This window comes from Lissotriton helveticus, chromosome 7, assembly GCF_964261635.1.
Source record: "Lissotriton helveticus chromosome 7, aLisHel1.1, whole genome shotgun sequence".
Lineage (NCBI taxonomy): Eukaryota > Metazoa > Chordata > Amphibia > Caudata > Salamandridae > Lissotriton > Lissotriton helveticus.
The window spans coordinates 985,967,990-985,983,711 of NC_136068.1; the positions used below are offsets into that span (position 1 = coordinate 985,967,990).

Consider the following 15,722-nt stretch of genomic DNA (forward strand, 5'->3'; position numbering starts at 1 on the left):
CATGATTTTACATCGCAAGTTGTTTCTCGACTTGCACTAGATGGGGCGCTGGACTTAGGAATAGTATAAATTACTATTCCTACTCCAATTAGTGCAACATTCCTTGGTGTTGCGCGTCCTCTATCGCAAGTCGTAGAAACTACTTGCGATGTAATGCCATGCGTGGTAATAACGCAGACGATGTAACATCTGCGTTGTTACCTACCTGCGTGGTATTGACTGCATTATAAACGCTGTTTCCCGTTCGTGTTTCATGTCCAATTTGAAATCAGTTTTCCAATTTTTAACTGTTTTAAAAATCATCTATTAAGCACGAAACCCATTTCTGGCAAATATGTCTTAACTAACTCTGTTTCCAAAAGACACGCATTAGAATCCACACCATTTGCATTTACATTTCTAAAATGTAGAACTTGGTCTACACTTAAGATAGATAAGATAACATTTTGTAAAGTGCTTGAATGTCGCGGCGTTTTGGCGCTGAAAGTGTGAAGAGGGACTGTGCCGATGAGACTGGCGCCTTAGTTAGGGGTAAACAGCCAAGATTTTAGCAATTTCCTAAAAAGCTGCCTATTGGATTGTAATCTCATAGCGAAAGGTGTCCTATTCCACAGTTTGGCTGCAGTGTGATAGACTCCTACATACCCATCTTGCTCCGCGAATTTTGGAGATATGAATGAGTCCCGCATTTGTGGATCTAAGATTTCTGGTAGGAGTATGCCATGAGAACAGTTTCTGGATATCAACCGAACAACCTCCATATAGTGCCTTGTGCACCAAACAGAGGACCTTAAATTCTACTCGTTGATGGACAGGGAGCCATTGTAGTGACCTTATGCCAGCCAAGGTGGAATGGCCTTTTGGAATGTTTAATAACAATCGTGCAGCAGCATTTTGTAATGATTGTAATTTCATCCTCTGTGCCTTGTCAATGTCTGTAAAAAGTGCATTGCAGTAGTCTATTTTAGAAACAATAAGAGCTACTACCACAGATTTCCTGAGTGCCTGAGGAATAAAGGGGAAAATCTTCTGTAAAGTCTTCAGTAAAAAGATGCAGATGATTGATTGATCTGGGCTGTGAAATTAAGCGATCATCAAAGATCACTCCTAGACTCTTGGTCTTAGCTGTTGGACAGGGACATTCACTAGCCTCAATCGGCCACCAGGTTTGATTCCAAAGGGATTGACCCTTGACGAACTCCACGACCTCCATTTTATCGGTATTGATCTTAACCCCTTGCATGCTTATAGCACATTGGAGCTGTGCTCATGACGAGCTCAGCTCGTCATAACTGCCGCGGCACGCCCACGCGGGGCTAATTCCCCGCCTGTGCAGGCATTCTATTGGAGTGGGTGGAGTCGTGATGAACCCAGCTCGTCATGAGCACAGCTCCACTGTGCAGCATGACGAGCTGGGCTCATCACGAGCACCGCGGTGCCGTGCATGGCCCCTCCCCCCCCGCACTGCAGGGGAATTAGCCCCAGGTGGAAGGGGTTAAGAAAATTTTGACTCATCAATTTTGATTTAGGAGATACAATGGAATGCAAAACAAAAATGTCTGAAAATATGGGACTGGCACAAGTGCGTTCACAGAGGTCTATTGTCGGCATAATTGATTTTTTCCTGTTAGGATTGTGCATCACTGTGCATAGATTTGTCCCTTTCGGCCGCCCCTCCCCCACGACCGAAATTCACTGTGGCATCAATGTTTGCATACATTTTCCATCGTAGTGATGTATTGGGCCACCACAGCTCCAACGAATGCAACATAATCGTAATTCTCTGTATGTGTCTGAATTTCCAGAGCTTGTTGTCGTTTACTTTTTGCCTTTATGTTTTTGCACAATTCTGACCTCCATCTTGGTCTCTCTACAGCCTGCTTGGGTCAATGTTCCCAATGCCGCGGATTCTCTTCGCCATGGCTAGAGACGGGCTCCTCTTCACTCCCCTGGCCAAAGTGAACAGTCGCCAGAGCCCCGCTATTGCCACCTTGGTATCGGGAGCTGTAGCAGGTAAGGCAGGCATAAAGATTGTACCTGACAGCACTGAAGCAGTAGGGTCGGATTTGTATCTTCATGTGAGACAATGCCAGCTTAATGCTGGTATTTCTTACACAGTCAGTCAAATGTCAGGCAGGACCGGCTTTAGGGCAGTACAACTGGTGCGGCCGCACTGGGCGCTGACCTGGGGAGGGAGTGCTGACCTGTGGAGGGGGTGCAGTGTTTAGCAATAATTTACGATTTTAAAACACCTTCAGCAGAGTTGCTTGTGTATCCAGTTTTCAGGCAGCATTAAAAATGTCAAGATAACTCTTGTGATCAATGTTCCTGCTAGAGAGAGAGAGAGAGATCAGAGTTTTGTCTAGGGGCAGTTTTGACTCTCCATATGTAGATGTAGATGTAGATGTACAGGAATTTATATAGCGCAAATCACTGAGCGGTTTCTAAGCGCTTGCTTAGGGAACCCGTCCTGGTATTCCCCTGGGAGATAACCCCAGCAGGGTATCCGCAAGGTGAAAGCCAGGCATCCCGCCGCGAGGGGCCGTTGTGGAGATTAAGCAAGCTATTGCCCAGAGTCGCAGAGTGTGAACCCGTGAATCAAGTAGACACCAGAGCGAGAATTGTCGAGTCCATGACATTTTAGGACTCAAGACCCCGCTGAACCGGGAATTGAACCCTGGTCCCGGGCTGACCTCTGCTTCCAGGTCTGCCTCCTCTAACCAGTGAGCCACACTTCTCCACATAAAGTAGTTCAGAGGTTTAATGTGCCTGCTGGAATGAACACCTACCATGCAGATCACAGATCTGTATTTCATGTGGATAGTGGAGTCAATTACTGCTTTTGTCATAGAGATCCTTTTGTTACAGCAGTTCATAAGATACAACCCTGATATAGAACAGTGACTGTTACAAATTGTCATCAAAGAGCTGAATGCAAACTGCATAAAATAGGTTAGGACGTACTGCTTTTTTTTCTCCCAGTATTTCATTATCTATTCCTAATGTTGCTGAAAAGTGATTGTTTGGGTAGATATACAGTCTTATTAGTAAAGTCAGCCTTTACTTTAAAACAAATGAAATGTATGCGAGAGAGGGGCTATGGAGAGATGAGAGGCACTTTTGCCTGGAGGTTGTTAGGGAACCCAAAGAGGTGGCCGGGTGGTTGGGCCCATATATGATTGTCACACTGGGCGTCAACAGTTCTAAAGCCTGATTTCAGGTGCACTGAACCCCACCCACACTGTCAAGATTCTGCCCTAAACCGATCACTTTGTTGGGTCAACTCCATTGTTGATCGATTTTATACTGTGCATTTCTAGCTCGCTTTCTCGTCATTTTTAATTCTCACCTCAATAACACATGTGCTGTCTCTTCTAGACCTTTTATTTTCTAAAAACGGGCATAGAGATAGCAAATTGGTTATTACTGGTTGGCATCTTTTTAACTCCTATTTGCTTGCTTCTTATTGGTCAGCTGCCGTAATCTTCATTCCGCTTTGTCTGTCCCCTGGAGCATGAAGGCATTACGTGTGCCCTTCGACATCTCATTTTTCAGCACTACTTTTTTCTTTGTGTTTAAGCAGTTTACAAGAGTGTGTCTTTTTCAGCTGGCTGCCTTCTGTACTTCTCCCACATCCATGTCCTCCTCCTTTCCCTCATCTGAGTTTCTTCCCCCACCAGTCCACCATCCCTCCTGTATGTTGCTTGCCCCCACTTACCTTCCATCGTCTGTGTTTGTCCCACCTGCTTGCCTTCTGTTGTGGTCTGTATTGCTGCCTGCCCCCACCCACCTTTCGTCCTTCCATTGTTGTCTGTGTTATTGCTTGCCCTCAGCCGTTTCACCCTCCATGTCCATCAGCACATGGACCACCAGTGCTCCATATGCTTGCTCCCACCCACTTGTGTTCATTTTGGCCCTGACTGGCTCTCCTTTCCTTCATGTTGCCTTCCATCCCATCAGCTAGTGTTAGTTGTTTTTTTTTTTTACTGTAGCCATGCTGCAGAGTAGCCACGCTGCTGTACAACATTACTAAAATACATTGACAAATCCAATAGCACTCTAGTAGACGAGACCTATTGGCTTTGCCAGTGCTTGTTTTGTCCGTTTCCATTCCTGAGCATGTTATCCAGCAGTGAAAGCAATAGCTTAGAAGACCTTTGAGGCAAAATGTGGGTGACTACTTCAATCTACACTTGATTTAAATTAGGGGGGGGCTGTGTGGGTGTGCACAACCATAGATAATAACGTTCAAGCAAAAAATAAGTATGTTGGGTCCTCGCTCAGTTTCCAACGAATCGTTATCTAACTTATCTTTGTTCTATGAAAAGAGAATAATATATCTAAATTCTACGGAGACTGGTTTCTCTTTCAAGTGCAAACATAGCAGAAACATTTAAAAAAACAGTAGTACATTTCTGAATGTAAAAGTCGGTGTCGCATCAAGCTGGTGAAAGCTGTGTGAAATACTTCACCTGCTCCATAAAATGCAATGCTTTGGAAGGAAGTGAAGGAGATATCACCAGATCTGCGTATGGATTCACACTTGCTTCCTATAATATTCTATACCTGTTATTCTCTGTAAAGTGATCTATGGAAACGTTAGTAAAGAAATCCCTTAATTCAATTCCGGAAGTGGTGGGGAAAGGTATTGAATTTTCTGTTACATGTAATGTTTTGAGAGTGACGGTCGATGGAAGCAGAAGAAGTAAGTGAAATCGTAACCCTTTTTCAGACAAGATTAATTAAATCTTCACAAACGACACACATCTGAATGTAGACCTAATCAGCACCACTCATGGTTCTACAGATTTGTTCAAGTAGTTCACATGTTTGAGAGGCCAGCTGGTAATGTCAAAGCAACATCTCACACCCGCTACCAGTCAGAGCAAGGGTCCTTGTGCCTGTTTTAAGGGCTGCACCCATTTAGATGAAGTGCAAACACCTCTTGTTATTGTACACCTAAACACGTGCTTTTAGTACAAGTGCAAAACATAACAACATGGTAATAATGCATGTGCTAGTAACCATGAGCTTAAGGTGTGAACAAGGACCTAAACATTACAAACCTCATCTGAAACACCACACACATGGTTCTACGGAGGAGACCCGCCACTGCGGTGCGGGTTTTTGGCTCATCGCCATGGGTGTGCTTGCATCATCTGCCGAGGAAGACAGGGCCTAGGTTCTGTTGTCAATCTGCAGCTATTTTGGGCCACTCAGATTATTTTAGGGGCCAGCAGATTTTGTTCACCTCAAAAATCTGTGCCATGTTGTGACTGCTGTTTGTTTATTTGATGGAGTCACCAGATTCAGTATGATCTTTTCTCCAGGGCGTGGAGCAGGGTGGGACCAACCCCTTCCGAGTGACCCTGTTTCGCCCAAGACCAATGAGTAGCTGTGAGAAATGGGAGGTTAATGTCTCTCTGCACGTTCCGCATAACCCCTCCCAGACATTCGAGTTCACCCCTTTCTCCATGACCTTGCCATGCCCCATCCCCGCTTCCAATCATTCAGGGGACAACAGTTTTCGGTGCATAAAAGGCTGCAGTTTATTTCAAAACATGGATCATACATTTGGCAACTTGATGGGTGGTCATTCCAGACCCATGTTTGTGTGCTATATCTCACACTTATCCGTCCAAACGTTGTTCCAATTACTATATCTCAATTTCTGTCTGACAGCACTGACCCTGCGTGATGGCCGCTTTTGCAGGTGTCTCTGGATTCTGCTGGTTCTTGGCATCCCTTGTACAAACCTTTTGGGGGCGGCTGTCAGAGCCGCCCCAGGTTCCAGGTGCAGTTCCACTTCCCTGGACCCTTGCTGACCACTCGCCTGCTACCCATGTCCCTGACCTGTGGCATCCCAAGGACAATGTCTGAACTCCTCATCTATTCTGGCTGTCAATGTGTGCTGTCACCTGCTCCCCAGTGTCCCTGCCGAGAGGCATCCCAAGGACACTGTTTGAGCAGCTCTTCTGGCCCGGGTACTCTTTCCTCTGGGTCGCTTTCTGTGCTGCCTCCGCCTCGTCCTTCTCCACTGTCCTTACAGCGGCCACAACCGTATTCCTTTGGTGTGGGTAGATTCCAAGGTGATAAAGTGATGGTCAGCAGTGGCCAAGAGAGGGGCCTCTGCCCTCTTTTGACCTCCTTGGCCTCCACGCCCTCCTTCCTGTATTGGGCGGTTCATGATTTCAAAAGGTGTGCCCACTCTTCGGGCATCTTTTTTCACTGGCTTTTACCCGCAGTGCTTTTGGTGTTACCTCTGCTGTGGGGGTTTCCTGCGGCCTCCTATGAGGTCTGGCTTTGCCTCCCTGGACCACGTCTTGGGGCATGATTTTACGATATGCCACTACATTCCACCCCACATTATGCCCGGTGGCTGCTGCTGGGCTGGTTTGCAGCTCTGTTTTCCTGTGGATTCAGACTGTGGCGGGCAGGTTGGTAGAATGACGGGAGCACCTCTACTAGTCGCTGCTTAAAGGATAGTGGGTTTTGGTCATAAATCCCTTTACTTTAAGATTCTTGACCTTTCATGCTGAATGTGCACTGCTCTTACTCTGCCAGTTTAAATGTTTAAGAACATTTTAGTGTTTCCCCTTAGGACAAGTGCCAACTGTGGGACTGTGTCCCATTGTGAACGAGGGCTCCCACATGAAGGCGACAAAAGTCCCAAAATGTGTGCCCTGCTTTGAGCAAGACTATTCTACATTCCACAGCAGGTTCCGGGGTGGGTGACTCTATAACCACCATGAACTTGCATGGATGAGTCTAAATGCAGGATTCCACAAGAATTACATTACTAGGATATAGACTAATGTGTCTATTGAGAACTATTTCATATGAAAGATTCAGTACTTTGTTAGCTGGCAAGGACTTGGGGCTATATAAAGCAACCACTGTTGTCAAACAGCGTGCCCACCCTAAATCCTATTATCCCCCCTCCCTTTCTTGAGACTCCAATGCCCAATATTATCCACTGCACTAAGTAAATGAATTTACTAATTTACTAAAATTAAGAACATACACAAAGAGGCACCGAGAGTAAAATTGAGTAAGGGAGTTGGCAAAGCTACGACAATTAGTGAGTTACTTGTGAACTCAAGAACATTAAAAATAAAATCTAAGAACCAAATCAGGCGCTACTATCCAAAGAAAGGCAATTTGATGATACATTGTAAAAATTCTTGCCCATCAGGAAAATAGCCATGTGCACAACCGTCCACTATCATGATCTGTCTCAAATGCAACATCTTTCTGGTGAAAATAAGATGCTCTCTCTAAACAAAGTTCCTTACGGGGAGGAAAAACACACATTTAACCAACCACACTTGGTCCAAAACACTATCCTTTGAAGAGCCACCATGCAGTAGCAAACGTCCACTCTTCAAGATCAAGATCATCAATATCAAACCAATTTACAAAATCTTCAGTTACCAGTTATGTCTAATTATGCACCCGTTATGCAAATCCAGGAAAGACCTGTTGTAATTCACACTGTGTCAACCAAACCTAAACCGACCAGTGCCTAGACACCAACTCTAGGTTAACCAAAACACCATTCATGAAGCTACTATACTCTGTAACCCTACATTACAAACAAGTATACACTACCTTCTGACTAAAATAGTTTACAACGCACATCCCGTAGTAAGAGGAACACAGGAGATGGAGGCACCTTTATTCACTGAAGAACCCTCACCTGTAAAAATATCTGCATGGTAGTTACTACTCTACTGACTTCCCTAGTTGAACTCAATAATCTAATCAATGACTTCAAAGATCAGAAAAGAACTGCCCATCATTAAGTTCCTTAAGGTCATAAAGGAGCCCTAATCCTAATAGACCTCTTCAGTCTTTGAGAGCATCAGCCATAATATTCTCCCACATCACTTGGAAATGGATACAGAGATCTTTTCTTGCTGTTTGCACTCGCCAGGCCAAACAGACCACCTTAGCATGTGGAGTGATCTATTGAGGGGCGCCAGCTTACTCAGCCATGTCTCTAATCATGAGTCATACCTCCCTCACTGAACCTCCGAGAATCTTAGACACATGTTGGCTGCCTATGAAGTGTATGCAGTGACCACCAGATCTACTAAAAACTGGTAAAGGAGACAAAAGTTCAAACCACTAACTGTATTTTTGCGGTGCTGTTGGATGTGCCACTGATGGGTCTGCCAAAATACTGCAAACCCCCAGATCACATCCAAAAGCCCAGAAAAACGTTTCACCATCCTTTTTGACTCCCAGCAACCATGGAGTTGTGCTCTTCCGTTAACAGAATTTATGCAGCTTGGGCATTCCAACTAAGGCTTCCCGATCTTTCATCCTTCAAATCGATATTATGACTAAGAACCCAAGTATCCAATTCAGAACCACTAGGTGTTCTTGGCAGCAAACTACAACTGAACATTGCAAATATGACGAAAGAAGCACAATTCAGACCTACTCAGTGAGAAACGTGATAACGTGCCGTCCCGATTCCAACCAACGCGCGGTTCTCCAGGCCTGTAGGACACAATCCCCCATGCCCAGCAAGGCCTGTTCTGCCGCTTCACAACAGCACATGGCCACTATTTCTCTTCCTCTCACTCCATCTGCTTTCTGCCCAACAGAGTGGTTTGTTCCAAATAAAAGCAAAAAAACATAACAAGCATCCAACAAAGTCACAACATCACCCCAAGCATGCAGGAATCTTATCTTCAGCTCCTAAGACTGAATCACATCTCCAGGTTCTTCAACCAGTCGATTTTACATCTACTTCAAAGATTAATTATGCAACAATGTTATTATAGAAAAGCAGGAAGAGGTCAGCTGAAAAGAATAATTTTATCTCCTCTGCAGCACTGATGGCCTTTCTGTTTGACCTCAAGGCCCTTGTTGACATGATGTCCATCGGGACACTCCTAGCTTACACCTTGGTAGCTGCCTGCATTCTCCTGCTCAGGTAAGCTAGACGGGGAATCCCCATAAGGATGAATGGGGGATAGTTACATGGGTCATCCGGGGTTCGTGGGAAGCTACTGTTTTAGTTATTCCATGCAAGAGTGTATAATGCAGATCATCAATAGAATGAGGACGCCGCGACCTTAAAGAGAGGCAGGTATTCCGCTTCTCAAACCCATCAATTGCCTTGAAGGAATCCACAAAATGGAGTGTGTGTAGCAAAGGAATAATTCCTAACATATTGTAGCAAATCTGTTGTGTTGTGTGTACCGTGGAAAAAACTAACTTTCAACTAACTCCAGAGTAAACATTACGTACGGTTGGTCAAACAAGATGCAGCAACATGGGAATCGGTTCTGTGTGAGATGATATTTGATGGGAACTATACTTGCCCACTCCTGCCGCTCCTCCAGGGACTCTTCTTTAAAATTATGTGATCTGTTTCCAGACATTTTCCCTGGAGCCTCGGCCCAACCACAGTCACCTCTTGGCTCTAAGAAGAGACAGAGTATACCACTGAAGATCTATGCCATGTTTCTGGACCTGCTGTAGCCTTGCCACCCAACGAGGGTAGATTTCCTGCCTCAACTCAGGAACCTTTCTTTTCTGTAGGTACCAGCCAGATGCAGAAAACAGCCCCAGCATAGCGGCCTCAGACAAGAGAATAAGTCTGGACTCGTTCCTCCACCCAGCCCTGGTTCCAACGATGCGCACATCCACTTTGGTGACCTACATCGTCACCCTCATAGGTAAGTTAGCGGAGTATCTGTAACATGGAAAATGAACACTGTTATTGGAAAATTAACACTGTTATTGGAAAATTAACACTGTTATTATGTATCTGAAGTACTCAAGGCACAAAGGAACATGTCACCTATAGGGGGTTCTCGATGTAGATAACCATTTCAGACCGAGTTACGCTACTAACCCACCACTGAAGCAGCAGCCCAAATCTCTAATACCTTGAATATTTGTAAAACAATGTTCTCTTTATGAACATGGTTCCATCAGAATGTTAACTTGTTAGGTGTAGACATGGTTTGGCACAATTCTGAACGTGCTAGGAGAACAGATCGATATGTAGATCAGTTTGTCAGAAGAGAGCTTATCTGAAGAGAGCTATGGGTGGCATCAAGTGGTGAGGTGGAGAAAGCACCCCAATCCCCTTAAACCTTCCATGTCCTTTTCCATTGCACCTTTCTGTAGATATGAGCCAATTGGGAACAGCAAAGAAACAAGATGTGGTTAGTCAACCAGAAACCTGCACAATTGAAAATAAATTGGTTACCAATACATCTTCATGCCACCCAATCCATTTCTCAGGCTTGGAAAGCTTTTCTGTAGACAGACTGATGCCATCACTGCCCCGATATGAAACCAGTTCTAAAACAGCTTTTTGCAGTTACTTTCACTCAGCGTACAGACACTGCCCTCATTGTCCGCCTGTCGTTCCATTCCTAGCTATCCTGATATGCGTCACAAGTGTGGTGGCCACGGTGGGACTGGACTGCTTGATCTCTGCTGGAGCCTGGTGCATCACCATCATTATCCTGCTGCTCCTGGGTATCCTGGGGTCAACACTCATCATCTGGAGGCAGCCACAGAATCAGAGCAAAGCATCTTTCATGGTCAGTGTAAAACCCAAGCGTGTTCCATCACAATTGGTGAGTGTTGGTCACAGTGTTTCAACTGTGGATAACTAGCATCACAGGAATTCTGTTTGAGTTCTTTACAAACTCGAGTCACATTTATTTATTAAGTCAATTCCAGTACCTGGGAACATAGGAGTGATTGCCATGGAGCGTGTGATGCACTATGTTGGTCGGAGCAAGTGGCAGTGGTTAGTGAGCACCTACAATGGATGATAGAAACTCTAGCCAATTTGATTTATGTATGGAAGTCACACCTAAACGATACCTCCTTTGGGGAGATGTTGGACCAGATGTGAACATGTATGACAGGTCTGCATCCGCTTTCCTAAGTGCAGCGGTTCGCACGTGTGGTGGCATTGACACAGCACGGTTTCTCTTTTCTAGGCAGTGAGGTGCACATTTCTACGGGATCACAACAAAAAACGAAACTTCCTCTTGGTTGGCAGTCAATTCAAAGACAGGACAAACAAGCATTGGCATAACCAATAGGTCTCGCCTTTGGGACCTTATAAGTATTTAGCCATGCAGCACATTACCCTGGGTGTCAGAACATTTACTGTTCTTTATCGTATAAGCTTGACACTAATAGACACATTATAACACAGCATTGAGAAGTACTTAATTAAAGTGTTAATTTTGTATAACTGGTAGTCTGAACTCACATATCTGGAAGTGCCTCCGTCCGATAATGAAGAACTAGACTGAACAATAAAAGGCACACAAGTGGCACATATATTATTAGTAAATCTGTACTTTTAGACTTGTGCGTTTTATCCAGAGTTGCAGTCTGCAAAACAGATTCACTCATCCTAAGAAGCATCGCAGAACTAAAACCTAATGTCACTTTGAGCAAAGAGGCTCCAGCGTAGGTAAACAATGTTTTATTTTTGAGTACTAAAATAGAGAAAAACTATCCAAAACCACACACAACTAAAGATGCCAACAACAGGGTGTAAGTAACCCTACAACTAGTATCCATAAGGCGCTATACAGAGATCTGTGAGCGTAACGAGAGGGTAGTGCACTGGTTACTGGTGCAGCCATGGGCAGATTCAGAAACTACTCTGCACAGTGCACACTGTGTGCTGGAACATCAGGATTCCTGCAAACACTACACATGCACACTGCATGACATGTGCAGAAAGATGCACACTGGAAGTGCACTGCACCGTGCACCGTGCATGCTGGAACACAAGGATCCCTGCAAATACTACACATGCAAACTGCAGGACACGTGCAGAAAGACGCACACTGGAATTGCACTGCACCGTGCACACAGCATGCTGGTACAAGAGGGCACATGCAGAAACTACACGCACTGGCAGGGCAGATACAGAGAGACACACACTGCCTCTGATTACACTGGAAGTGCACTGCACAATGCACACACCGCACTGGAACAAGAGGACATTGCAGAAGCTACACGTGCACTGCACCGTGCACGCAGCGTGCTGGAACAAGAGGGCACATGCAGAAACTACACGCACTGGTAGGGCACACACAAGACACACGTTGTCTCTGATCACGCTAGAAGTGCACTGCACTGTGCACACAGCGTGCTGGAACAACAGGAGCGCAAAGTAACCAGACGCCTGGGCCCCAGCTTCGGAAACCCTTTACAACCTACTTGCCCCTGTAGTTTAACAGTGACCTTTGACCTTTGCCAGTGAACCTGTCCAGATTCCAGCACATTCCACAGATCTCTTAATGCAACACCGGAACCTCCCGGCCTATTCAACCAGGCAAGTGGCTTTCAGCCTCCACCGTGCCCAGCTCCATAGCACTAGGTTGGTGTAAGCCGACTACAGGCGCGATATTAAACATTATATATATTTTTTTTAAATACTATTACTGTAGTAGACTTGTCAATCTTCAGCAGTGGAATATGAGAATAAGCCTCAAAGCGTCCCTGTCTACAGCAACATTCCACGCGATCTTGTACAGAAGGCGGTCACACTGTGAACGGTCAGAGCTGGGACAGAGTACTGCATACTGGCCTGACACTTCCTGGAGGCGAGGGAGGGCACACTGCTAAAGGCCAGATTATTATCTCTAAAATCAGGGGGTGAGTCCAGCAGGCAGATATTCATTTTCCATTATTGCTGAAAGTTCTCTCGCCCATACTGTATGCTACACCGGTGACCCTCACAGATATGATCAGACAGGAGGCAGGTCAAGAGCCTGATTCTTACCCAGCCCTACTGACCTATCACAGACCCGCAACTTAACATATCACTGTCTTCCAGCCCTTCCTGGTGTTATCAGCCAGGAGGCAGGTCAAGTTAATGAATCTACTCCAGCCATATCAATCTGTCACAGACTGACTCTCTCTCAGCCCTCCCAGATCTTCATAGCCCCCTTTCCAGGCATGTACAGGCATAGCAGCTGATTCACTGTCCTGGACATACGAGGCATGCGAGCCTTACAGAGGCCTGACATGACACAACATGGGACTGACTCTCCGACCAAGTGCTGTATTGGCACTGGACGTCCCAGCCCTGCCGGCTTCAAAGAGACACCAACCTGCCACAACATGTAACTGACTGACCGACCAGCCAAGGTACGGACATGCTACTGGATTCCTCAGCCCTTCTGTTCTCGCAGAAGCACCGACATGCAACTTACTCTTCTTTGGCTCTACCAGCCTACGTGCACCTGTGCCAGCTTTCCAAGAGCTGAAGTGCTTTCCTCTGTGTAGGATGCATTTACATACCTGCATAAATGTATGAGCCTTATGCTAAAGCGAATATACATATTCCGAGGAAGGCTCACATTCCACAGGCGCTACATGGATCATGCTCCAGCAGAGAGCAGGAACTCTTTGAGGGGTCAGAGTTTGTTACACATGTGCAGACCGAGTGGAAATTAAAAACATGTATATATTTATTTTTACAAGCACCTCATTCTGCTCTTTCATTTTAATAGCGCCCACCCACCTTTCTTTCGACGACCCGGCTCCAAAGAAAGTTGTGCAGCCGCCATTACCTGAAAGCGCGGAACAGGGCGCTTGTAAAAAAAAACTAAATGCTACATGGCAGCAGGCATGTTGTCACGGCGTGAGAAGATCCACGTAAGCACGATTGGGTTATGAAACCGGGCGCCAATACACATTGGTTAAAAAAAAAAAAACATTAAACCAGGTGCCGTGCGAGGCAGCGCGGTGCCTGAACACATTCATTAAATAAAAACAAGCCGCTCAAGAGGAGTGGTGGGGACGGGCACAGGCAGACAAGGGGAGTGGTTCAGGAGAGACAAGGAGACACTGCAGCTGCTGCCCTGCGCGCCGCTGCTCGCTCCCGCAGCAAAACGCTGTGGGAGTGAACCTTTCAGAAGAGTTGGGACATGGATATCTTTAGCCATTTGCAGGCTTTGATTCCAAAAAGACGCATGCAAAAGCCAACCCAATGCATGGGAGGAGTCAGACCCACACAGAGTAATTACAAGAAGCCTCGCAGAGCAGCACATGTGCGCTGCGCTTGGCTCGACCTAAAAAGGAAGACTGAAGTTTGTTCATCTTAAAGTGTTATCTGAATGGCAGGTGACACAACTGAGCTTGTAAACACACTGGCAGAGATTCTCGTGCCCAAGTATTAAGGTCACCAACAAGTGAGGTGGGAGACACGTACATGTAGTCCTCGTCTAAACAGAGGGTTGCAGCCAGGTGGAATCTTTAGCAGGTTAAGGGCAGGGCACAAGTCCTAAAAAAAGAAGTGAGGGGACGCTGTCACCGAAAGTGACGTCACGACAGGAAGTGACATCACAAATGGTGGCTTGCACCATCAGACACATTGCTTCCCCTCGCTCACCCCTTAGATGCGATTGGATCAGAGAAGCCAGCGGGTGAGCAGCGTTCTGAATTGGACTTCGATCTCGCCCCAGAGAGGCCAAAAAGTGAAGTCCAGCTTTTGGGCAGGGAACGGCGTTTACTCGGTAAAAACACTGTAAAATAAGTGGGGGGACGCCGTCCACCCGCGTGGTACCCCGACTCGAGCCCTGGTTAAGGGTCACAACCAAGAAGCACATGAGAGCAAAGGTGGCAACCTTAAAGATAGGTATCCTTCCACAGATGAGAGAAGGTCAGCTTCTAGTAACTCTATATATATGGCTTTGTTTTCAGAGACAATCGTGGTGTGCAGTTCCCGCAGATGTATTAACAGAACCAGCGGTAAGCTACGCCCAGTGCACTGGCATAGCCTAATATATAGCCTAATATGGAGTTCTCGGTTGTGCCTATTGCCAACTCGGTCACTTAATAAAACAAAAAGCTGAATGTAGCACATTTGGAAGTGTGCTGTCTGGAAACAACCTCCCCCCATAGCTGTACTCGAAATAGGGCTTAAGACTAAGAGCAGGGCTTTAAGTGGGATGGAAAAACTTGGGGGGGAAGGTGGTCTCTCAAAGGAGCAAAGCCGATATTAATTAATGGCGTGGCTTAAAACATTTATGCTAAAAATCTGTGCTCTGCATAATGTGCCGCCCAACTGGTATTTTGCTGCTTTTGTTCTTAGCTCCACACACATAATACAACGAGTAACATTACACCTTCAAAATAGCCAGGACTATTGGCTTTGTCAAAGGTTGTTAGTTGCATTAGATAAATATACTACATGCAAACATACAAGTGTGGCTTCGTTGTATATAATATTAAAAATCTTTTAGTTCTTGTGCGAGAGGTTGTGGCTTAATGGCTAGAGCTGCCAGATTTGGAGCTGAGGAAGTAGGTTTGAGTCACGGCGTCCCTCAACATCCTGTGTTTCTGGGCAAATCACTTAATCGTCCCTGCCTACCAAAAAATAAATTGAGATGTCCTTGTTGGTGCTCATATAATACACTTCGAGTTTTGCCATTTTAAACTGGGTCGAAAAAAGTTACATTAAAAACAGTGAACTGCTGCAGAGTTGAGATTTTTGTTAGTGACCCGTCTCGGCATCTGCTTTTATGAACTGTCGGTGCCGAGCTGCGGCAGGACCCGGCGCACTTAAAGCCCTCGGTAAGAGTTACCGTTTGCCTGGACTTTGAAGCCAACACGCTGACGCCAAATTACCAAAGGTGTCCCGGGAGTGCAACTGCTCTTTGTGCTCCTTTACGAATGTCCCAGGACAATGCTGTATTACAGAAGAGGCT

At 45.7% G+C, this 15,722-nt stretch overlaps 1 protein-coding gene across 1 annotated transcript in view; it reads left to right on the top strand.

Moving 5' to 3' along the window:
• Positions 1–15,722, top strand: part of LOC144769491 (cationic amino acid transporter 2-like) — a 448,818-nt gene that overhangs the window by 407,627 nt on the left and 25,469 nt on the right. The window contains exons 7-10 of the mRNA XM_078653623.1: positions 1,877–2,013; positions 8,845–8,947; positions 9,559–9,695; positions 10,408–10,574. Of these exons, the coding sequence (XP_078509749.1) occupies positions 1,877–2,013; positions 8,845–8,947; positions 9,559–9,695; positions 10,408–10,574 (544 nt within the window). The remainder of the gene's footprint in view (positions 1–1,876; positions 2,014–8,844; positions 8,948–9,558; positions 9,696–10,407; positions 10,575–15,722) is intronic.